Raw genomic sequence first — 25,494 nt, forward strand, 5'->3', positions numbered from 1 at the left:
AATATTTGACAATATTACTGTATTTTTGAGCACTTCTTACTGACCCCAGTAGCTGTATTTTGCCCTATTAATTAAAAAGTCAGCTTGTACTGTATTCCAGTTACTTACTCTCTTGACTTTTTGCAAAAGCACCTTGATATTTCAGGTTGACTTTTGCCCACATTTTATAGATTATTTTTTCCCCAGACAACAACAACAACACCGCCTAGTGAATACAAATCTTCAAGCACTGGAGTCTCACAGCATCGTTATGCTCTTTCCTGATTTTGTTTTCCAGACACAAACACTCCACTTTGCACACCCGTCTACACCTGTCTTCTGGTCTAATGCTGTTTCTGCCTCTTACCTCTTCCCCTCTCCTAGTCCCCACCGAAAGGTGCCACCATTCCCTACCGCCCAAAGCCCGCCTCCACCCCCGTCATTTTTTCAGGTGGCCAGGTAAGAGCCGACCCGCTGGCGGCGTCCGCAGCAAACCTCAGCCTTTTACTGCAGCACCAGCCACTGCCTGTTAGTTCACTCAGGTTTTCTCACCTTCTCACTCGCATGCTTTCACACCATCCTAACCAGAGGAACGCCTGAAAGAGGAGGAGCTTACATTGACAATGAGAATCCAGTCAGGACGAGTCTCTTTCTGACAGTACTGACTTTTACTGCCATCCAAAAATAAACTTGAAGATAATGCACATTTTCTATCTGTCATTCTCTTTTGTTCTGTCATTCATTTCTATTTATTGATCTGTCTGTCTGTCTGTCTGTCTGTCTGTCTGTCTGTCTGTCGTTCCATCTGTCTGTCTCCCTGTCTGTTGTTCTATCTATCTATCTATCTATCTATCTATCTATCTATCTATCTATCTATCTGTCTGTCTATCTATCTATCTATCTATCTATCTATCTATCTATCTATCTATCTATCTATCTGTCTGTCTGTCTGTCTGTCTGTCTGTCTGTCTGTCTGTCTGTCTGTCTGTCTGTCTGTCTGTCTGTCTGTCTGTCTGTCTGTCTGTCTGTCTGTCTGTCTGTCCGTCTATTTATCTATCTATCTATCTATCTATCTATCTATCTATCTATCTATCTATCTATCTATCTATCTATCTATCTATCTATCTATCTATCTATCTATCTATCTGTCTGTCTGTCTGTCTGTCTGTCTGTCTGTCTGTCTGTCTGTCTGTCTGTCTGTGTGTCTGTCTGTCTGTCTGTCTGTCTGTCTGTCTGTCTGTCTGTCTGTCTGTCTGTCTGTTGGTCTATCGGTCTATCTGTCTATCATTTTTTCATTCTATATGTATTCAATCTGTTTTATCGGTCTTGAAGGAGCTCATAGTTTAGTTCACTTTAAAATACAGAACCTTGCAAGTTACTATGTGCATTTATTTTTTTTGTAAATTAATCTACAAATTCAAATCTAAAAAAGTATTTTACCATCAAAACTGCATAATCACATTTACATGCCAACAAATATTGACTCGTTGATTGTACTGTAATTCTTCTTCACTCTTATTGCAAAATAAGCCCCTCCCTCTCAGAGCAAATATCATATCCTTTTAATATTTTCCAAGCTTGAAGTGTAAAATCACAAGAAGCCTATGAGGAATTTAGGCACAGTTTGTCAACCTGGATTTGAAATTCCTAACTCAAAATGTCAAGTATAAATATTAAATGGATATTCTACCAGACATGGTTTTTTAAAGTCATCCCCACTCATTTGCTAACCAACTCAAAATGCAATGTGTTTGTACAATTTTTTTTACAAAGTGTGTAAGAACTATTTTACATTCCTTTGATGAATAATAATATCCTTTAACAAAGCTCTCAACTTCTTTTTAACTTAATTCACTCACAAGCATTTCATCCGACATGACCACATCACAGCTTTTACATGAACATGGTTACCAGTGTGACGCTTTAAACTGAAGTTCTCTATAATATACATAAAAATAAAGCTAGTTTTGACAAAATTACTGAGGGTAATATGAGGATAAGACACTGATGCACTAATAAATAGAAATGTCTGTGAAGGATGTTATATATTCATCTTTTTAGATAGGTCAGAGATATATTTGATTTAAATTATATTTTTTTGTTTGGTATTTGCAGCCTGTAATGAATATATTTTAAGCATACTCTGCACAAACCGGTAAAGGCTGATTAATACTTCAGCATCAATCTCATGAGTATGATCCGGTGTAGCCTTTGCGCGTTTGCAGACCCCTCGCCATGGCTGACGGCAACGCTAATGCAAATTATCTATCTATCTATCTATCTATCTATCTATCTATCTATCTATCTATCTATCTATCTATCTATCTATCTATCTATCTATCTATCTATCTATCTATCTATCTATCTATCTATCTATCTATCTATCTATCTATCTATCTATCTATCTATCTATCTATCTATCTATCTATCTATCTATCTATCTAAACAGCTTTTTTTTTTATTTCACCATACATTTTCTCTGAAAATCTTTATTGTTTGCACATAGCCTGGCATTAAGAACATATTTGCCAAAACCACACATTCGCCCAATGTTTCATACTTTTCAATGAAAATGAAAGAAGGCAGTTATTAGGCTCTGTTTTGTTTTAAATTTGCATACTGTGAAGATGAGGGTCATATAAAAAAATAAAGAGACATTGCTTTATGTCTTATTTTCATTTTATTGTTAAGATAGTGAAACGTAGCCAAGGTGTACAAATGAGTGAGTTTTGGCTTCATGTACATTAAGGTAGAATTCAGAAAAAACAAAACAACCGTGAAGAAACGCGACATGTTTTGGAAGTGTTATTGCACTGCGTGCAGAAGTATAAATGCATGGCTATGCACAAGACAGGTGCTATGGGTCACGCCCATCACTCAACGCAGAAGTATAAATCAGCCTTAAGCAAAAAGACAGAAGGAGTGTTTTAAATTTGAAGAAGGAAGCCTCAGTTATTTAAAGCACTGAATATTATTACTGTATAAATGGTCATCAAAAATATTCACTGCTTTTGAATCCAAATGTTCCAGTAAAATATTAATATACCCCTCAGCGGTTTTGATTAATGGGCCCTGCAATATTGTAATAATGTTGATTTAATTTTTTCTCTTTTCTTCTTTCTTCACAGGCCTACACAATTCAGGGACAATATGCCATTCCACACCCAGATGTGAGTCCCTCGCCATCCACCCTTTTCCCCCTTATAGCACTGTCAGCAGTCTGCATGGCTATGTAGTTTTCAACGTGGACCTCTCTATTAATATTAAGCAGTAATATTAATATGACGTTTCTGATGTGTAATTTTTGTCGCATTACAATCTGAAATTGTTCTTAACCTCAGCCCTCCGAAATGTAAACCAAACTTCTAAGGACTTGGCCTGTTGGAGGAAATGACAGCGGTTGTCATTTTCTAGATGGTCCGTGCAGAATTAAAGATTAGACTCGAAATGTTCTGTGGAGATTCAGAAGTGGTTCTCAAACTCTCCAGTCCATTTAGTAGCAATTTTAATTAGTATATCAATTTATTTCACTTTTAAATTAGCCTTATTTTAACCCTAACACTTTTTCTCATATTATTATTTATTAAGTGTGAAATGTTAAATTGATAATTTAGTCACTGAGAATGTGCACTAAACAAAACTCACATTCACTAATAACAGAGTATGTTTTTTTATATTTATATGTACATTGAAACTTCTCATAAAAAATTTCAGCATTGTTAATTTTTTTTATTAAACAGATGGGAATAATACAACATAGATAAATTGTCACAAAAGATATCAACCGACTAAGATTTATATTAATATCGACCCACCTACCCCTGGCCAAAAATGAGAAGAAAAAAACAAAACAGAGACAGAAAAAGAAAAAGAAATAAGTACATTTTAAATATAGACATTATTCTTTAAATATTATTATTTTGTTATAATAATTATTCTAAAATAATTATAAAATAAAATTCCTTTGCACATATCTTTTTGCTAAAAGTCTTTGTAATTACCATTTCAGCATAATTCATGGTATGCGCATACACATATGCCTTTGTTAATAAGCTCTGAGTCTTCTGAGTGCCTGTGTGTACGAGGTCAATAGTTTGCATGAAACACAACAAAACAAGTTCCATATACAGTACTGTATTTCTGCATAAATGCAATAATCCAGAGAAAGACAGCTATAGCACTGAAAAAAGACAAAGAAAAAAACAATAATGAACGTGAGGTGGAAGCCAGAAAAAACGCTATTTAAAAAAGTTGCATATACATATTAGGGGTGTAAATGTATCTATGTATTTGTTCTGAACGTTAAAATACAGGAGTCACGGTTTGACTCATGACTAATACAGTCGTTCCAGATGTGCAGTCACTGGAGTTCGGCAAAAAACACCACAGCAGTTCAACAACTTTGGAGCCATTCACAAAGAACTGAAAGAGTCTGAGTAGTCAGAGATGATTCCGCCATGTTGCTGTTGTCATGTCAAGTTGCTACTGTTTACAAAAGCTTGCGCTTTTCCCAATTTTGAATTCTTCTAATTGGTCCACTACTGTAGAAATGACATATAGTGATGCAGCGGGTAAAAGTTGAAAATGTTTTGTTTTGATATGCCGTCTAAAAAACTAATCTGGTGCGAGGCTCCGAAGAAGTGTCAAACGCTTTACATAAAAAACAATGTAAATATATAATTCTGTCTCATCTCGTGCACACAAGTTAGTCTGAGCCCCTTTTGTACACACACACACACACACACACACACACACACACACACACACACACACACACACACACACACACACACACACACACACACACACACACACACACACATACAAGGCTAAACATGAGTGTCCACTGCACCTGCTGTTTTGGATGGATTTCCAGTGCTAGAACTTTCATTAAAAGAGATTTCAGTTTTGAAGCTTACTGTTTCTATGAACAGGTACTGTTTTTTTTTTGTTTGTTTTAGTAGTGGTTTGAACTCAACCTTTGAAAATTGTATACGCAGTGTCATTTTATTTTTTATTACTCTATTTATTTTGTACTTTTTCATCACAAGAAGCTTGTCTGCCTTTTACCTCTTCAAAATAAGATAAAAAAAGCAAGCACTGGGGATTTGTTGCGTATTTGTACCGAATTGCTATCAAATCGTGACCACAAAAACAAGGTTCATACTGAACCATGACTTCAGTATACCATTACACCTCTAATACAAACTGTATGCAACATAACTGAATAGGATAGAATAGAATAGAATAAAATAGAATAGAATATTTACTGTAGATCAGGGGTTCCCAAACTTTTCAGCCTGCGACCCCCAAAATAAAAATGCCAATGACTTGCGACCCCCAAGTTCCTCGGACCGCCAATCAGAGATGATTTTCAATGTTCTGTTGTGGCCTGAATTTATTTATAATGTATTTGATTGCCATAAAGATGTCAAAGTTTAACTTGATGCTGTAAAATCATTCTGCTGCAGCTGACACTATTGCTGTGCTGTAAATCTAATGTAAACACACCGATCCTGTGAAAAAAATAAATGAAAGGCTGATGGGTTTTATGTAACTGTTAACTATTTTTATCTTCTGTGGGTTATGAATAAAATATGGCCATTCTAATAGTTTAATCAAATTTATTTGACTTTTGGCAATCAACAAGCGACCCCCTGTCATTGTCCCACAACTCCCACTTTGGGAACCACTGCTTTAGATGAGATGAGAAATAAAATTTCCAATGAAACAAAAATAAAACTAACAATAATAATAATAAACTAGTTTCACAAAAATTCCATATTCCTCAGTTTGAGAACCACTGATCTGATCAAAGTGGAAGGCTATTCACGATCCATATGATTCCTGAATCCCGATAGCCATGTTTTCCTCAGCGATAATCTGAATGAATATCTATCAGAGAGAAGGAGAGATGCCGCGTGTTAGTTCTTTTCATTTAAGATTGGCAGTGATTGATGCGCAGAGACGCTTCAGCTGACACTGCAATAACTCAAGTCGAGGTTGGACATCCTTTCCACCTCTTTTAAACTCAGATTTAGGGAGTGTACATAACAACACCCGGCCTCAAAGGAGGCTTGTGTGTCCTCTGAAGGTTGCCTGAGTGCTTAGATGTGCGCCCTTTCTGATGGATAATGGTTCACCTGCGGTTAAGGCGTGTGTCTCGGGGACAAATTATCCTTGGTACTGTAATAACGTCACCTTCCAATGCGCTTAGACTTTTTTGAGAAGCCTGGGTTAAATTCTGTAACGCAAACTCTCCTTTGAGTTTGAAACAAGACAATTTGGCATTTATCGCTTATGTACTAAAGTTTTAGTTTTTTATTGACCCTTTGTAAAAGCCTCGCCTATTATGCACATTTCTTAATCTACATATCATTTCTTAATGTACTTATCTTAAGTCTTTGCACACTGAAGTCCAAAATTTTCATATGCGTTTTGTTCGGATTTATATGCGAAAAATCATCATGTAAACAAACCTTGCACACCGAGTCTGATGCGTGTGAATTAATTCATTACGAAAAATAGCAAAACAATTCGAAGTCTGTTCAAGCAGTGATGGTTTATTCATCTCTCTTCTCCAAAGTTGGAAAAGAAAAAGAAATAGGCTGCATACCAAGTAGCAGCAGGAGAGAGGTGCACCAGTGACTGAATCCAGCATATACGTAGGGGTTGTCAACTGTCTGCCACATTCTGTCTTTATTTTATGCATTGCGCTTGTCATAAAGTTATCCGCAGCTTAAATTACGGCATTCTGTATTTAGCTTTTCACTTATATGGTGGTGCTGAACTGTCAAAACACCCCTCAAAGCAATTTTTCGTATGTGAAAATGGAGAAAAAAACCTAATTATTCCGGTTTTAATTTTTTTATGATAGGCGAAAGTTTCGTAGGCAGTGTGTCAATACGATTCACACAACATGAGGTCGGATTTATTCATTAGCTTGCAAAAATTTCGGATTTAGTGTGCAAGAACCTTTACACATGAGTTTTACATTAGATCCTTGCATAAAAATATGAATTTGGTATTTCAGTGAGACTCCACAGACAAGATTTTGGCTTTTCAGGTGTTTTTTTTTTAGTCTAATAAAAAAGAATACATCAAAATACACTTAAAAGTGTTTATTTTATAGCACTTTGTTAAATTGTGTCAATTACGATACATATTTCAATTATGAAACATCCTTCAATTAATATAAAAAAATTGTTAACAATGTAGTTGTAGTGCAGCAGTTTGCCAGTAACTTACTGTAAATCAATTACAGCAAATTACTGTATTTACATTACAGCAACAATGTAGTTGCAGTAGTATATGTCTTTACTGTAAAAATATACAGTCATTTTCACAATTTTAAAGTACAATAACATACTGCATAACTGTCCTACCGTAAAATACGGTTCATATTACAGATGAATATTTTTTAATTTAACAAAATCATTAACAGTGTAGTTGTAGTGCAGCAGCAGTTTGCCAGTAACTATATAGCAAAAATACTGTATTTACATTTACAGGACCATTTATTTATTTAATTATGATACATATTTCAATTAAGATACATCTTTTTTACTTCTTTATAAATATATATATATATATATATATATATATATATATATATATATATATATATATATATATATATATATATATATATGTGTGTGTGTGTGTGTGTGTGTGTGTGTGTGTGTGTGTGTGTGTGTGTGTGTGTGTGTGTATATATTTTTTACAAAGGGATCTGTTCATACATAGTTTGCAAAATTATGTACAACATTTTATTCTACATAAAATGATGAAATTTGTCTGATTGTTTGCAGTGCTTTCTTAATTATGGACTTGCACAAAATAATAAAAGAGAGACCAAAATCTGCTCTGTAAAAAAACGCTGATATACCTTTGATTTTAAACATTTTCAGATTTTAATTTTTTTGCTAGAAATGTATGTATATTAATACATATTAAATAAATAATGTTTTAACAGTTAAGGAGTCTTGTAAAACAAAATATAATACCTTATTTGCATATTTAAACAGTTTTGAAAATGTTTTATTTAAGTTATTTATTTATTTTAATTTCTGCCTTGAATAATATTGTTTTTTTTTGTTTTTGTTTTTTTATAGCAAAAATAAATATGAAGAAGAAAAATAATTAAATAAAAAAATAAAAATAAATAATCTTATACAAGGCGCGGTGCGGTGACACAGTGGATAGCCACCTCACAACAAGAAGGTCACTTGGTCCGATAGGTTAATTGGGTAAACTAAATTGTCTGTAGTGTATGGGTGTTTCCTAATGATGGGTTGCAGCTGGAAGGGCATCCGCTGCATAAAACATATGCTAGATAAGTTGACGGTTCCTTCCGCTGTGGCGACCCCTGATTAATAAAGGGACTAAGCCAAAGGAAATTTAATGAATGAATTATACAAAATAAATAATATAAAAAATTGTCATATTAAAATATTAAATAATGTATATTATTTTGTGTGATGTCACAAAGCTTTTATTAATAAATGATTTATTGGCAAACACTACATTTATCTGTATTTTTTTTAATAGGCGGGGCTTAGCAAAGGTCAGTCATCGGTCAGATAATGTAAACCCACCAAATCAGGCCAAGTCCTACTAAAGTTTCTATCTCTTGAGCTTTTCTCTTTAGCTCTTCTTCCACCACAGTGTGTCATGGCTTTTTCTCCTCTCTGTCTCTTGGTTCTAGTTTAGTTTGTTGATTTCTTGGTGTGACCTGTCTTATAACAATAACCTCTTAGCTCTACTGTCCCTCGAACCCTCAGCAGTTGACCAAGCTCCACCAGTTGGCTATGCAGCAAACCCCCTTTACCCCCCTCGGACAGACCACCCCTGCTTTCCCTGGTACGTACCCACAAGCCCTCTCGAAGTTTCCTTCTCTTTGTACCTGTAGAGACGCTCTCTTTGTCTTTCTCTTCTTTTAATCTCTCCTTCTCGTTCCATGTCAAGCATCATGACATGCCCGTGGTGGTTGCTTTTCACTTTGTGGATTTTTTTTTTTTTACTTACTTTTTTTGGGGAGCTTATTTTTTTATTTAATTTTGTTTTATTTAATTTTTTAATTTCATTTATTTTTATGTCATTTATATTTTATCTTATTTTCCATTTTATTTAGATTTTATTTTATTGATATTAAATTTTTATTTTATTTTATTTATACTTTATTTTATTTGTATTTAATGTTTATTTCATTTTATTCAATGTTTTTTTATATTTTATTTTATTTATATAATATTTTAAATTTTATTTATATTTTATTAAAATTGTATTATTATTTTTTGTGCTGTTTGTTTTACTTGTTTGTTTTTGTTGTGTTTTTTTAAAAGATTTTTTTTCTTTGTGTTTTGTTTTATTTGTTAGTTGATTGTTTTATTTTATTTTTTTGCTTGTTTTTTTATTATTTATTATTATTTTTTATTTGATTGTTTTGATTTTTTGTTATGTTTAATTTTTGTTGTTTCATTTCTTTGCCTTGTTTTAGTGTTTATTGTTTTTTTGGTTGTTTAATTCATTTTATTTATTTCTTTAGCATTTACTTTTTTTCAGTGTAATTTGTTAAACTATACACTACCTGACAAAAGTGTTGTCGTCGATCTCAGTTGTCAAAGCGATAAATAATAACTTTCCTTCTAGTTGATCATTTGGAAAAGTGGCAAAAGTTCAATGTTTCAGATGAATCATCAGTTGAACTGCATCCCAATCATCACAAGTAGTGCAGAAAACCTATTAGAACCCATATGGACCCAAGATTCTTAGAGAAATCAGTCAAGTTTGGTGAAGGAAAAATCATGGTTTGGGGTTGCATTCAGTTTGGGGGCGTGCGAGAGATCTGCTGAGTGGATAGCAACATCAACAGCCTGAGGTATCAAGATATTTGTGCTGCCTGTTACATTAAAACCACAGGAGAGGGCAAATTCTTCAGCAGAATAGCACTCCTTCTCATACTTTAGCCTCCACATCAAAGTTCCTGAAAGCAAAGAAGGTCAAGGTGTTCCAGGATTGGCCAGACCAGTCACCAGACATTAACATTATTGAGCATGTCTGAGATAAAATGGAGGAGGCATTGAAGATGAATCCAAATAATCTTGATGATCTCTGGGAGTCCTGCAAGAACGCTTTCTTTGCCATCCCAGATGACTTTATTAATAAGTGATTTGAGTCATTGCAGAGATGTATAGATGCAGTCCTCCAAGCTTATGGGAGTCATGCACAATATTAGTTCTTTTGCCACTGTACCATGACTTTATATACTGTACTGACATTATTAAATAATTAAAATCAAGGAATGATCATATTTTATTTTGGTAAAATAAGCATAATCTAGAGGCCTTCGCCTTTCATATAAGCCACTTCTGATACCAAATGATCAACTACAAGTCAAGTTATTATTTGATGTTTCTAAAACTTGGATAGGCCACAAGACTTTTGTCAGGTATATTCATTTGTTGTTACATTCTTACTACCTGTTACTTCTTTATTCATTTCTTCCTTTATTCTAATTGTTTATGGTAGTGTTCTGTTTAATTTGACTTGTTAAAGTTTTGTTTTATTAAATTTTTAGCATTTACTTTTTCAGTGTTTAATTTTATTAACGTCTATATTCATTTACTATTTCATTCCCGCTACATGTTATTTACTCCATATTCATTTCTTTCTTTATTTTAATGGTTTTTATTTTTTAAATCTTAGATTTAAATTTTGGGGCATGGGGGGTTCAACCATAAACACTAGAAAATTACTTCTCACTGTTATACTAACTCACCTTGCACAGTTGTGAAGTACATAATCCTGTACTGCTAAGACCTGGGATGAAAGATAGTGTTGTTTAGCTCCTTACGCAACATTGTCACGAACAGGGGACTAATGGTGTAGAATGTTATACTTGAAAGGAATAACCAATGGCACAAAAAGTGTTCATTCCTGCCCTTCAGAAACTGTTGTAAGAAAAGCATATCAGTGTTTTGATTTTACACAACACGTCCTCCATCATGCCATTCATTACATATTCATCCTGATAAACACTGGCTTATACAAGCTCAGTTGAAGGCTTCTACTGAGGGCGAGTTCAATGGCATACACAAGTAGAACATGCTTTGCTCTCCACACGTACAGTATATCAAACATATATTTAATGTATGTGCGTGTCAGGCCAAGGACATGCTGTTTGAAAGTCTGCCTTGAAAGATGACAAGATGTAAGAACTGCTAGAGATATTTATGCTTGTTTAAGGTTAATAAAAATAGGCCCCGATCACACAGAACATGTTTTTTTTTTGCAGTGAGAGGATTTATTTTTTTTATTGGTAGTAAGCATTTTGCATGCTATATAGTATGTGTGTTTTAGCCGTCTGCTGCACCTTGCATTTTTGTCTGAGCATTCTAAGCGGCTGCAGTTTGAGCAGAAAAAAACTCAATGCCATTTTTCTTTTACATCAACATAATCGACTAAATGGAGAGACGGGCCTTCCATTGTGGTGTTGGAGATTTAAAGTTGCTTGTAATGCCCAGAGACAGCAATGATGGAGAAACTTGTGGTTGCTCTGCTTGTCAATATATTTTCTAGGTTACTGCTAATGTGAAAGTTTACAGTTTAGCTCCACGGACCCAGTACTGGGGCCATCACGTCATCGACTTTCGCTTTAAGATTTAAAGGGCTAGCATTGCACCAGACCCCCTTAGTTTAGAAGCTATATTTTATGCACATATGCATCCCTTTGGTTTTATGCATATACACTTTATTTACATTTAAATAAACAGTATTTTGGATACCCGAGCTGGGTATTGAACATTGGTTACTTTTCATATGGTTCATATGAGACACATGTACAAGTTATAGCTAAAATGAAAGCTCTTGCCGGTGCTCATGTAACAGAGGCCAGCTAGTAGGTGCTGTGCAGGTAAAACCTCACTCCTCTGACCTCTAAAGGTGCTCTAGCGACAGATGCTAGAGGCCATGGTCTTTAGCCTCCTTGGTAGAGCAACCAACTCCCATGCGGAAGGTCGCCCGGTCGATACCAGTTCGTAGCGGGTTGGATGGCGTAGGACCGGCAGGGTTACACTCATACAGTTCTAGCATTCTTTTTACTGAATTATATTCACATATCAAACAGTTGTGAAATGAATCGCGGTGTTTTTTTCATGGAGCAGAAGTGAAAACAATACATTTATGATCAATTAGCAGCCCCAGATAGCACAGACAGCTGTCATCTCTTACCTTATGCTGTGCGCTTCAGGGCCATTCTCCTCTGTTTTTGAGGTGATGTGCATAAGTAATCCTTTTATATGTCTGACTTGGTCCAAACACAGTGAATTATGTTTGATCAAACAAAAGAACAGTGAAATATGAAAACAATGATCGGTCCCTAGCTTGTATAGCACCTCTCATCAGTTGGAACACAATAACTTTTGCATAGATTATGGTAGAGACATTTTCCTACTTCCTATGATTACTGACATGTGCAGGAACCACCAAAATTAATTTCAGCAACATAGACCACACAGAACCTAAAAGGTACACTTTCAAATTTGAGTATTAAAAAATAAATACAAAAAACGCTTTTTTTTTAGGTGTTTATTATAACACAGACAACATGTACAGATATTTTAAACACTTTCAATAAAGTTTTATGAAAATTCTAATGGTTTTCTTTAAAATGAAATCAAATGTTTGTATCTACACCTCTGCATGTGGATTTGGGAAGCTTTTAAATTTGGGTGGGCAAAACCCAGGCGGAAATCCCAAAATAACAGCAGAGTTTAAGAGGTAAACAAAACAAAAAAAAACAACTAAGATTTTAGAGCACTCACGCAATATTACTTCTCACAAACTGATTTGGTTGTTGCCTAGCAACAAAATTATATAATAGTACTTATTAATATTATTATAAAACATTATTACAGTATACAAATTAATTACACAATTTGTTTTTTTGATTTATAAGGCTTATCGTTATTTATGTATTTATTTTTAGAAAAACAAAGCGATTTTTTTACATTGGTAGGCAGCCACTGATTTAGCTGTCTTGTCTAAACAAAAATTAAAGCGCAGGTACTCGAAAATATTTCAGTGCATGCGAAAACACATCCTTCCCCACTATATAAAGACTTCAGATGCCATCTGAAATATTCTTCTACAATGAGCATTTTTCTCAGCCTCCAATATTTTTGAGTTATTTGACTTTAAAGGCAATGCTAAGAACATTTTTTTTTGCTATAAAAGTGGATTTACTGAACATACACAAAGGAGCTTGTGAAAAATGCTGATTTTAGAAGAAAATTTCAGATGGCATTTAAAGGTTTTTGCATTTGAACTGCTCATATATTATGTGAAAAACAGTATGGGAGTCAAGTAGGGGTTGACCGAATATTGTATAAAATAGAATAGAATATTGTATCTGAAGTTATTAAATTGACATCAACAGACTGTCACCCTAAATGTGGTCAGGGTCAGTTAAGGGTCAGATTGGTCTTTAATTGAAGCTTGACAAAACAAACTTTTTTCATTCGGTTTACCTTGGAAGGATTGTTCACCTCAGATGCAATGTGCTCAGTCAAATTAAGCATTGTAAATTTAGATTTCACACGGACTTTAAGTAAACCATCACATTACCTTTTTTTTTTCAATGCATAAGCAGTGTTTTTTTCTCCATTACTGACCATCTATTTTGTCTCTGGATGAAAAAAAAAGAATGACGTCAAGCTCTTTTCTTCTCAGAATTGATTTTTTTTTTGTTCAACTGTAGCCACTCAGAACCCGAGCCGAAGTGCAGTAGATGGATAAAATGCCAGTCCTTACACTCCGCACCTAGTCCATTAAGACCATCTGTTTTCTAAAGCTCACACTCAGTGTTGACCCCTTCATAGTGTGTATGCAGTGCTGTTTATATAGGCTGTGTCTCGAGCTTCCTCTGCTCTCTGATCCAGGTCTGGATGCCAGTCCCCCGGCCAGTACTCATGAACTCACCATTCCCAATGATGTGAGTAAACACATTCATGCTTTCTTTGCACTATCAGGCCCTTTTCACATGTATGGATTCAACACAGTATTTTGATTTGTTACGATTAGGAAAGGCAATGATTAATTGACAATCTATAATACTTTTAATCAGTAAAACTTATTGATGGTCGATAAGCATGGACATCATTAAATCATCAGTTCATCCAATAAATGAAACTTCAGTCACACTTGATGCTCTGTTTGTTACATTGCATCTACATGTCGGTAGAATGTTAAGTTAGGGTTGGGGTTGGTGTAAGTTGACATGTACTTGCAAAGTTTCTTATTGTCAGTTAAATGCCTGTTGAAGGAGCAGTATCAACAGATATTAAGCAGGCAGTGTACTAATACTCAAATAAACCATCAAAATAAAAGTGTTACCAGGACTTTAAAGCAAACATAGGTCCTTGAAAGTTCAATTAACTTTGAAATGAAATTTGTTTATTGTGTTATTTCAGGAGTTCATCTGTGCTTCTGTTAAAAACAGAACTCAAAAAGATAACTTAAACCTTGTACAAGAATTATGACATTTAATGCACTTTTTAAATATATTTCAGAAACCACATTTGAATATTAACAAATTTGACTAAAATTTTTTTTCAACATGACAGTTTAAAACAGTGAACGTTTTTTTGAAAATGACACATTGAAAAAAACATTACCCTGACTTTTTAAATGTAAATATTAAGTGTGAGTGAAATGTTAAGTACAGTAAGGACATTCATGGAGTTGCATATTAAAATGGAAAGGTGCTTCATTTGAAATCAATGGTGCTTTAAAAAGTTCTTGTATCTGGTGTTCATTCAATTCAATTCAATTTTATTTATGATGCACTTTAATGCAACACAGTTGGCCAAAGTGCTAACAATAAAGGGTAAAACAAAGCATAACACATACTTTAAAATACAAATAAGTAAACATAAAATGTCAACATCTTACCCTGTGCAAAACTCCAAATTGAACAAGTATGTTTTAAGATGAGATTTAAAGATTCTAGAATTTAAGCGCAGCCACAGCAAAAGTCTGATCCCCTCTGAGCTTTCGACTGGTTCTGGGCACACCTAGGAGGAGCTGGCCGGCTGACCTAAGCAAACGAGAAGGTGTCTAGAGGCAGGGAAGCTCAGAGAGGTAAAGAGGTGCATTGGTGATGTTTCTGTATTTGAGTGTGGCAGTTAAAAGATTTTGAACGAGTTGCAGCAGAGAAATAGAGGACGGACTCAACCCAAAATTAAGTGCATTACAGTAGTCCAGGCGGGGGTCATGGATTACTGTTTCAAAATGCTTGCGTGGCAAAACATGCTTCATTTTGGCCAGCTGCCTTAAGTGAAAGAAATTGGAGCGAACAACAGACTGAATCTGGCTTTCAAGCTTTAGTTCAGGATCTGTTTCAAAACCCAGGTTCACAATCTGGCTTACAGAAAGTTTCAATAATTTTCAGGGGTACATGAAAGAGTGGGAACCCTGTATCCATTCACAACCCCTTAAAGACAAAACTAATCAAACGGTTTTGTTTTTTGACAGTTTTTTACGAACTTTTACACTTTCTTCCCAGCTAATAGGCTGCATAATCGGGCGCCAGGGAACCAAAATCAACGAGATCCGTCAGATGTCTGGAGCTCAGATCAAAATAGCTAATGCCATGGAAGGGTCATCAGAGCGCCAGATCACCATTACAGGAACCCCCGCCAACATCAGCCTTGCCCAGTACCTCATCAACGCAAGGTGAGCCTGTCAACATTTCCAAAAAGTGTTGACATTTACTTCAGTAACGTAACATTCATGCTGTTCTACCTCGACACAGTTTCTTAAAGCAAGCTCAGACAGGGTCATCCAGTATTTTTCCTAGTAGTGATGTGTTTGGGGAATCAGTGATGTTGCTCTGAATCTGTTCTTGTGCGTGTGTGTGATATTGAGGCTTTGCAGGGTAGCGGCGGGGGCGATACTAATGCATATTGCTTTCCACGGTTCTGATGGCAGGTTCAGAGACGTGGCAGCCATGTGGAATGACCCCTCATCAATGACTACATCCTGAAGCCCCAAACTGCTTTCATTACATGAAGCTCTGAGCAGCTGATTCCCAATATACACCCCTATGTACAATCTTCCTTTAGATCTCACCGAATACTTCCCTTAAACCCCACGGTCAACTTCATCAGTAGCTTCATTCATGTAGGCAGACTACTGAAATAAAAAAATAATTAAAAAAAGAAACGCAGGACAACTGTAGTATGATTTGTTCATGTTATGCAGTGTTTCAGTGTAGTATTTTAGCATGCTGAATGCTTGGATCTTGTTCTAGATTTCTTTATTCTTTAACGTTTTGCTAGATTAGCTGAGTACGGTTGCTGCGCAAGTCTTGACAGCAAATGTTTAATGGTTTGAATTGCATCCAATAGCATTTTTTAGCAATGCTGTTGGCAAGGAGCCAGTGATGTGATGCAGACGTACAAATGCATGTCCGAGTCGAGGAGATGTTGGAAACTGTGTTTCTTTAGTGGCAGAACATTTTTATTTGAATATTTAACAGTGGCTTGATTGTTTTCAGCTCGACCGAATCGTAAGAAATGCATGACTGTTATTTTTATTTGTTTGTTATTATTTATTTCTCAACATGGAGAGCAACAAAGTGGAAAAAAAAGCTCTTATTTTTATACAGAAGTGTCATATGCTTTCGGAATTATTTTATGTTATCTATTTTTTTCTATCTTTTCCTTCCCCTTCCCTTTTTTCCTCTTCCCTTGAACTATTCTAGGCTGACGTCTGAGGTCACTGGAATGGGCACTCTCTAATTTCTACCCATGATCCTTCACTGCATCACATGACCCTTGAGCCAATGGCATTGCACCTAGTTTGTTTTCTCTCTGTACTTTTGCTGTCCTGTATTTTCAGTACTTCTGACTCATTTATATTCTATAACGTGCACATATTTAAGCTGAGTTTAATGTTCCTCCTGCTCAACCTTTGTTGTGCTCCTGATGCTCCTTATTATTACCTGTTTATTTCGTAAGACACTTTTTTTTTTTGACTCTCTAGTACCTCACGTCACCATTGTCCCGTTTGACCATTGTGATTTCATGTTTCAGCGCCGTTTTCTGTGGTGTGGTACAGCTAAGCCAATGAAATCCTTCACTTGTCAATCTGTCGTTAGCTACGGCTGGATTTGTCATTTTTAAAGCAGCGGTCTTTAAAAATGCACTGTGCTCCTGGGCTTATAACAGTGCTATTCATACATGAATAATGAAACAAACTGATGGAGTTGGAATGTTTGCACCACGCCTGTACGCTTTGTTTGCATCCGTCTTTGTGGCATGCAGAGTTACACCGAGAATCCATTATTAGCCTCTGTATTCGCTTTCAAAACAGAGAGGAGAAATGCTTGTAAACAAAGGATAAGCCATGCCGGCTGATTTATTGCATGCTGAGACCTTTCAATTCGGCCCGCAATCTAAGTTGAAGTAATTGAATATATCACAGCAGAATCATTTCTGAAATATTTTTGTACGCAACAAACATAGGACAAATACAGCTTTATTCATCCCTTTGGAAGTAAATACAGATCTGCTGATAATGAAATCCTTCCCATGCTTCCCGTACAGCATCTGTGAGTATGGTAAAGGATCACATAGGGTCCAAAATTATCATTTTCACAATTGTGGATGAATTGAAAACATTTTATGTAAGTATTATGCATTATTTTTGCAATTTGCACCAGGGGCTTCATTTATAAAATGCACATATGATCAGATTTGTTACTAAATTCTGTGGATTCACGTCAAATGTCAGGAACAAATCAGGAATTGTAAATGTCAACTGATGATTCAACAATGCTTATTCAAATGCAAAGTTATTTTGATAATAAAACAATGTTAAAATGGGGTGGCTCATAGCAAGAAGGTCATTGGTTCAAGTCCTGGCGGGACCAGTTGGCATTTTTGTGTAAAGTTTGCATGTTCTCCGAGGGTTTCCTCCAGGTGCTCCCACACAGTCCAAAGACAAGTGGTACAGGTGAATTGAATAAACTAAATTGGCCCTATTGTATGTGTGTGAATGTGAGAGTGTGTGGGTGTTTCCCATTACTGGGTTGCAGCTGGAAGGGCATTCGCTGCATAAACAGTAGTATAAGTTCCACTGTGGTGACCCCTAATAAATAAAGGGACTAAGTCAAAGGAAAATAAATATAAAAATAATTTCAAGTTATAAACTAATTGCTTATTTTACCCTCAGTATTGTAAATATATACTGTAAACAATAACAAACAATGGTAAAAGACATTAAAGCGATGTCGAAGCGAAGCAAAAAATTATTTTACCCTCAAGTAAATGGTAAACACTAAACAATAAAAAATATAGTTTGAAGGAAGCTGAAAACCTGTAACCACTGACTTTCATAGTAGGACAAATAAATACAGTGGAAGTCAATGGTTACAGGTTTCAAAATAACTTATTTTGTGTTCAATGGAAAAAAGAAACCTAAAACAGATTTGTGACCAGTAAAGAATAAGTAAATGACCTCTTTAAGGGGGTCGGTCACACACTGGATGAGAAGTGCAAGACACTTGACAGATATCGAACACTAAATGCACCACGTTCAGATGAGATAATCTATTCACCACTCATGCAGAAAACCGTGTTTCTCCAGTTAGAATTTACAACTTCACATCGGCATCTCACAATAAGAATACGATTTCAATATGCGATATGAATAAATTTCAGCAGATGGCTCTATTTAAGGGTGGGAGATTATTCGTTTAGACTGATTGGGGTGATTTTCTAAGGGTGTGAATCATGTTTAAAAATAATAAACCATTTGTAATTATAATTATACTTATTTCTCATTAAAGTTAGAAATGTTGTACGTTATTGTCTCCAAATGCTGTACACACTGTTGAAATACCTTTAAAACACATGCAAATAAGATAGTTTAACTCTGTTATGGTTAACTGCATTGACTTCACAATTCTCATGTATTCTCAATTGTTGATCATCTTTAATCCCAACTGAACATTGCATATCCTGCGATGTGACTATTGCAGAAAGAAATACACATTACGATGATGTTACAATATATTGTGCAGCCTTAGAGTGGTGCATACAAAACATTACAGAAAACTATTTTCAAAACCTTATATCCACTTCTTTTATAAATGAGGCTCAATTTCAGTTTAGTCTTGTTTCTTATCACATTCAAGGGACAGTTCACTCAAAAATGTATTCGCCATTGAGTGGTTTCAAACATTTTTGAGCGCCTGTTGAACGCAGAAGATGTTTTAAAACATTAGAATTCTGTAGCCATTGACTTCCATAGTAAAAATACTATGGAAGTCAATTGGTACAGGTTTCCAGCTTTCTTTAAAATATCTTCTTTCGTGTTGAACTGAAGAAACTTGACAAGTGAATGATAGCAAAATTGAACCCTTAGCGAGTGTTTATTTTGGACCCTGCCGTCATACTCTGTTCATTCAGGCAGTGTTTTCCATATTGCTCTCCAAGACCATATTTATCAGTCGAATCACAATGACAGACAAGCTCTGCATGCGTCCAACAAAAGACGAAAAGGTCGTTCTTCACTGACAGCTTTCTGCCGAAGGCACATTTCTGCTACATGGCAATGCAACAGAGTGCTTTGTTATTTTTCCCTAGGCTACTTCATCAATAAATCAGGATCATTTGCATCTCGGGCTCTAGAATGTTAAGAGTTTCGGCCAGAATTTCTAATGTGACGGCTAATTTGCCACCCTGGTCGCTGTTAAACATGATTGTTTCTTTATAACAGTTGTTTTATTATGATTACTGATAAGCACGAATCTTGAGTTGGTCACCTCCTACTGATGTAGCCTTAACGTTCAGTTCTAATAATACTTTTCTCACACGTAAAGCGATTGACTTTAGGCTGTTTACATGGCATGTTATGCTGTGGTTAATTAATAATAAGACCACCTGTGGTGTACTCTATAAACAATGCTTACCTACTACATTATCCATCTAGCGGCTCCTTTAAAGGAATAGTTCACCCACAAAAAATGAAAATTACCTCATTATTTACTCTGACTTATGTGGTTTTTAACATTCGTGAGTTTCATTTATTCGTTGAACACAAAAGATGATATTTTGAAGAATGCTGGTTTGCTGGTATACATCAACTATTCAATTATTGTTTGTTTATATTTACAATGTAGATTATGTCAAAGCAGCTTAACATACAAGTTCTAGTAAGTTGAAACTATGTCAGTTCAGTTTTCAGAGTTAAAGTTCAGTTTAGTTATGTTTCACTGCTGAAAGTCCAAACACTGAAGAGCAAACCCATCGATGCACAGCTCCACAAGTCCCAAGCCAGTGGCGACAGTTGCGAGGAACAAAACTTCACCAATTGAAGAAAATAAAGGGGAAAAAAACCTTGACCAGGCTCAGTTGGGCACAACTATTTCTCTTTTGGCCAATCTTCTTGTGCAAAGCTGCAGTCTAGACCCTTGAGGCTGGAGAACATGATGTCTATTGTAGAGAAGCTGCAATTGTTGAAATAAAAATTTAAGTACATTTCTGTAAATGAATATCCATTATTTTATGGTAAATTTCTGTAATTTAACTGCTGTTATTTTACGGGGGGTTTTCCAGCACGCCAGCTGCCAGAAATAAACCATAAAATTACAAAAAAATAAATAAAATGTACAGTGTAGAGTTTTCAGGCTGGCTCACGGGATCAATGCGATGTAACATGACTATAGAAAGTCAGTGGGTTAACGTTTTAAATTATACTCTTTTGTGTTCAACTAATGAAAGAAAGTCAAATAGGTTTTGAAAGTGTTTTTGATTTTTGGATGAACTGTCCCTTTAATTAAAATGTTTTTTAGTTTAATGAAATGTGTCATTTCTGAGGCAGAAAATAGTCCTCTGACCGTTATTTACTAGCATGAATTTGGGTATGTGCATCTCTTACAGGAGACCTTGATGGCATTAAAATGCTTTTCAAGCACAGAGACCTTGAATGAATGTGTAGTGGCGTAAATCCCACCTCTTCTTGTGGCTTGTATATTCTGCAGAAATGACTTTTACATTGCTCCAGAATGAATATGTCATGCCATGCATGTTGAAGATTAGCGGCAAGGCACTCAATTTATTTTATGTTTCCACACCAAATCTGTTTAGTCGGCGCACTGAGGCATTCCATCTTTGACTTCCATTCCAACCAGCAGAGGAATGATTGAAGTCATTATTTTTTTGCGATTCTGTTTATTGGCGCAGAAATTACACACTTTAATTCCAACCACACCAGAACTGCTGAATTTTGAAGCTCTCAAAATGTTTCCTATTTCTTTTCCCTGCAGAAATCAAGTTATCCTTTTATCCAAATCAAACCTGTTTCAGTCAGCAATCAATATGTATTTCATCCTCCACATTTAAATGTGTCAAATGTGGGATTAAGGCTGAAAGTTGAATGTAACCGCTTCAACATGCGATTCATTATTCAATCTAAAGTTTGTTTGTTTTTTGGGGCATTTTCTAATGGGGTATATGCACAGCTAGTATTTTTCAGCCATTGATGAACTTCTGGTGAAAGATTTATGTGACTATTTTCAATTTTCTTAAGGTTTCTTTTACATCATTGATGTTGTAATGTAATTACAATACAATCAGTTAAATAGACCTGAAGCATTCATTTAGTTGCTCATGCAAAAAACGAGGTGAAAGACCATCACAGCTACACTGTAAAAAGCAATAGCTGTTCTCACTAATGAAAAAGTGCAGTTAATTTATTATGAACAGGTTTGTTCACCTTACAATATTTAAACAACTAATCCCAACTTTTTAGCACATTAAGTTGGTAAACTAAATAGATTCAAGTAATCTTGACTTACAATAATATGTATTTACAACTTTTGAGTGGTCAAAAGCATGTTAAAGAAAGAGAATGGTGATGAGGGAACTAAGGAAACAGGTGGCACAGTAGGTAGTGCTGTTGCTTCACAGCAAGAAGGTCACTGGTTCAAGCCCCGGCTGGGTCAGCTGGCATTTCTGTGTGGAGGTATTGGTGAATTGGGTACGCTAAATTGTCTGTAGTGTATGTGTGTGTATGTCCTGGTCCTCCAGGTTGAGCGTTGGGGTAACGACTCAAAAAAATTTGATCTTACAAAACGCCAACATGGTGCAGCTCTGAGAGCAAGTAAGGTACTTATTTTTGTCTGTACTTAAATGTTTTAGTTCAGCTTACTTCAATTGATTTCCTAAAATTTTCCTTGCAATGTGAACACTAATAAGAAGTTACACAACTTATCATTCTGAGTCAACAATACTGAAGTTTACTTTATTAAGAAGTTGTAAATACAAACTGTTTTAAGTTATGCTCACTTAAAACTAATACAATAATTTACTTAGAAATTAAGGCAATCGATTTCCTCAATTTTTCCAAGTGAGATCAACTTATTACATTTTACAGTGTAGCGCCGTCAGGATCAGCAATGGAGGGCAGAAACTCCATTGAAAATTCTGCGGTAAAATATACTCATATTTTAAAGACATGGCGGGGGGAAACAGAATTTAATGCAGTGCTTCTTGTCCGGTCTGAGACCCACTTTATATTTTATATCTATCGGGCAGTGAGGATCAACGATTTCTAAAGAACCAGATCTTAAACCTGGCAGTTTTTTAATAAAAAGACAGTTCACCACAAGCGCTAAGGCTGGCTGACTAATATTAAAAGTCTCTGTGCATATACTCCATTGCACGACAGCAAAACAATTTTAGTTCCCTGGATTATAACTGAAAATGCATTCTAATTAAGTCAATCTGGCACAAAAGCATGCGTTTAGGCTATGAAGATATATTTATATTTCTATATTTTTATTCGGTATCTGTTGAAGAGCGGAATCAAAGATATACGCACACAATCACAATCATTTACAAGTTAACTGAACTTTTATATTCGAGTCAAACTTGCGCACGGTCATGCTGATGATGTCACACTGTATGATGTCACGCCGTGGCTTTAAACGGAATTCTTCTAGATTCACTCAATGCGTTCTGTTGGTGTTTTCGGTTTTCTTGTGGTCACGTTTACCATATGTTTTGCACTGCTTTGATATATGTAAACATTTGTGTCAGTGTCTTAGGCTCTTTTCAACTTTCAGTTAGATTGTACGTTCACACAGGACTGCGTCTTGTGCTACATGTATGGAATGTTTGATTTGATGTTCTGTTTAGTCCACCATGTGCTGTACTTTAGATCACTGTACAGATGCATATTAATATTCAGACAGCAGCATGCAGAACTTTGATATTTCTCTGTAGCTGAATGCTATACCAACCAAGGGAAGGCTGTTGTTGTTGTTTTTCATTACTATTGTTGGTATTGTTTTACAAATGCAATAAAAATTGATGTTCGTATAGGACTGCGATTGAAAACGGTGAGCTGTTTGGTGACAGTACGGCATTACTAAACTGCTTTTTATATATATATATATTTTTTTTTTTCATGTTTCATCTCCACCCGAACTCATGACATCATCACATGATCTTGTTTCTCATTTGAACTCATAATTTAAACGCACATTCATTCACACTGTTTTGTTTGTCATGCAGTTTTCATTGTACTAGAGCAGCAAAAAAAAAAAATTTAAAAAGAAAGAAAAAAAAGCCCTCTACCTGTATGTGCTTCTGTAAATGATTCTGTTTTGGGGGGATGAAATGATGTAACAGAGTAATTATTTTATGTTGGACAATTTGCTGCTTGCAGGTCTATATTAGATTCAATTTACTGCTGAGGTTAGGTTAACTTTGAAATGTTTTGTAAAAAGGAGAATAAAGTTTGTTTTTTCCCTTGACTTTTTGTGTGATGCCTTATTATTTATTGATTATTTCAGCTTTACTTTTATAATCGAGGACAGTGGTGTCCAAAGTCAGTCCTGGAGGGCTGGTGTCCTGACATTTTATCCTACCCCTCAGATTATGCTACCAACACTGTATTTGAATGGTTCTGAGGTTGGGGTTAGGTATTAGGGCAGGGGTTCTCAACCTTTTTCACTTCAAGGCCCACCTCCTTCAAAAATGTTTTGAAGGCCAAACTGATTGCCTGGAGAAAATGTTTACTTTAAAGCTTTATTAGCAAAACATTTATTTTGCCTTCTGCTATTATTCTCTTATTTTTCTACATCATTTTATAAAAAAAAAGTTAAACATTTGCAGAAGTTCTGTGAATTAAACTGCACAACCCAAAAGAAACAATGATAATCAAAATGATAAGAGTTGGCTCTCTATAAAACAAACATAATTGGTTTTATTTTATATAAAATTGTCAAATTTAGGAGGAAAAAGTGTCATTATGGATGTGACATCTCTCCGTTATGGATGTAACTGATGTGGATTTGCCACTTGTGTGATTTTTGTAAATCAGATAGAATAGTTTGAAAACATTGACAGATGCGTTTTTGAGTATTTTTAAAGGACTGTAAAATACTTGCTTACCCAAAAATCCCAGAAACAGTTTCCGTATTTTGGTAACAATTCTTTTCATGGCAAAGTTGACATTTGTACAAAATTGCTCATATATATATATATATATATATATATATATATATATATATATATATATATATATATATATATATATATATATATATATATATATATATTAGGTTAGATTCTATCACATATATTTGAATTCAACAGCTATGACATACCAAAAGAAATGAGGTAAGATCAAACTAATATTTCTCATTAGTAATTATCAGTGTTTAGGGTAACACATTACAAAGAGTTACAAAATAACAATACTTTTCAAAGTAACGAGTAAAGTACCACATTATGTTAAAAAATGAAGCAATAATATTTGATATATTTTTAAATGTAATGCAAGCTTTTTATGTGTTTTTTTATGTAAATGAAGCTGTAAATTACATAGTGTGTCATTAATCGTAGAGCTCCTCTATTTAGAAAAAAGAAGAAAACAAAACTGCAAGATCAACCCTCCTTAAAGGTAAGGAAAGTAACTCAATAGTAACGTAACGCATTACTTTACCCCCACCCCAGAGTATGTGAATATACTGCAAATGACATTTGTCATTTATATCTGAATATCATATATTTAATGTATTTTATAGTTTTTAAAACGGTTTTAGACTACAGAAATTAATTCATTAATTGCTTTGACATTTTAACACAAGAGTTATAAGGCTTTGCACTCATAAAAAAATGCACATCACGATACATTTTCAATCCTTACCACTAGAGGTCGCTAGCTGTTATAATTAGTTTCATGCAAATTGACCTGTATGTGATCTTGCCTCAAACTAACTTGGCGTTTATATATATATATTGCATATTTATGGATGCTCTGCACACCATAACCACAAAGAAGCGGTATGCATCAGCATTTAAACTGATTAACAGTCAGGCTGGAGGTTGTGTTGGCTCAGACTCACATAAATCAACAGTAGCCAGTGGCTAGGTCTGTGAATTGTTTTTCATCACGTAGGCTAAAGACCTTTAACTCCAAACATATAGCAAGATTCAA

General features: G+C 35.1%; 1 protein-coding gene across 51 annotated transcripts in view; it reads left to right on the top strand.

Annotated features, from left to right (window-relative positions):
- Positions 1–23,462, top strand: part of pcbp3 (poly(rC) binding protein 3) — a 137,243-nt gene extending 113,781 nt beyond the window's left edge. For 3 of the 51 annotated variants that reach the window (XM_009304893.5, XM_073911926.1, XM_073911927.1), the window contains 6 exons: positions 364–507; positions 3,108–3,149; positions 8,766–8,841; positions 13,920–13,972; positions 15,545–15,714; positions 16,745–23,462. In XM_009304893.5, coding sequence (XP_009303168.1) covers positions 364–507; positions 3,108–3,149; positions 8,766–8,841; positions 13,920–13,972; positions 15,545–15,714; positions 16,745–16,781 — 522 coding nt within the window. In that variant the 3' untranslated portion in view covers positions 16,782–23,462. Of the gene's footprint in view, positions 1–363; positions 686–3,107; positions 3,150–8,738; positions 8,842–13,919; positions 13,973–15,544; positions 15,715–15,969 lie in introns of those variants that run through there. The other 48 variants (XM_005167892.6, XM_073911923.1, XM_073911924.1 and 45 more) reach the window with 27 other exon arrangements.
- Positions 23,463–25,494: the final 2,032 nt, after the last annotated feature.

Source organism: Danio rerio, chromosome 9, assembly GCF_049306965.1.
Source record: "Danio rerio strain Tuebingen ecotype United States chromosome 9, GRCz12tu, whole genome shotgun sequence".
Classification (NCBI taxonomy): domain Eukaryota; kingdom Metazoa; phylum Chordata; class Actinopteri; order Cypriniformes; family Danionidae; genus Danio; species Danio rerio.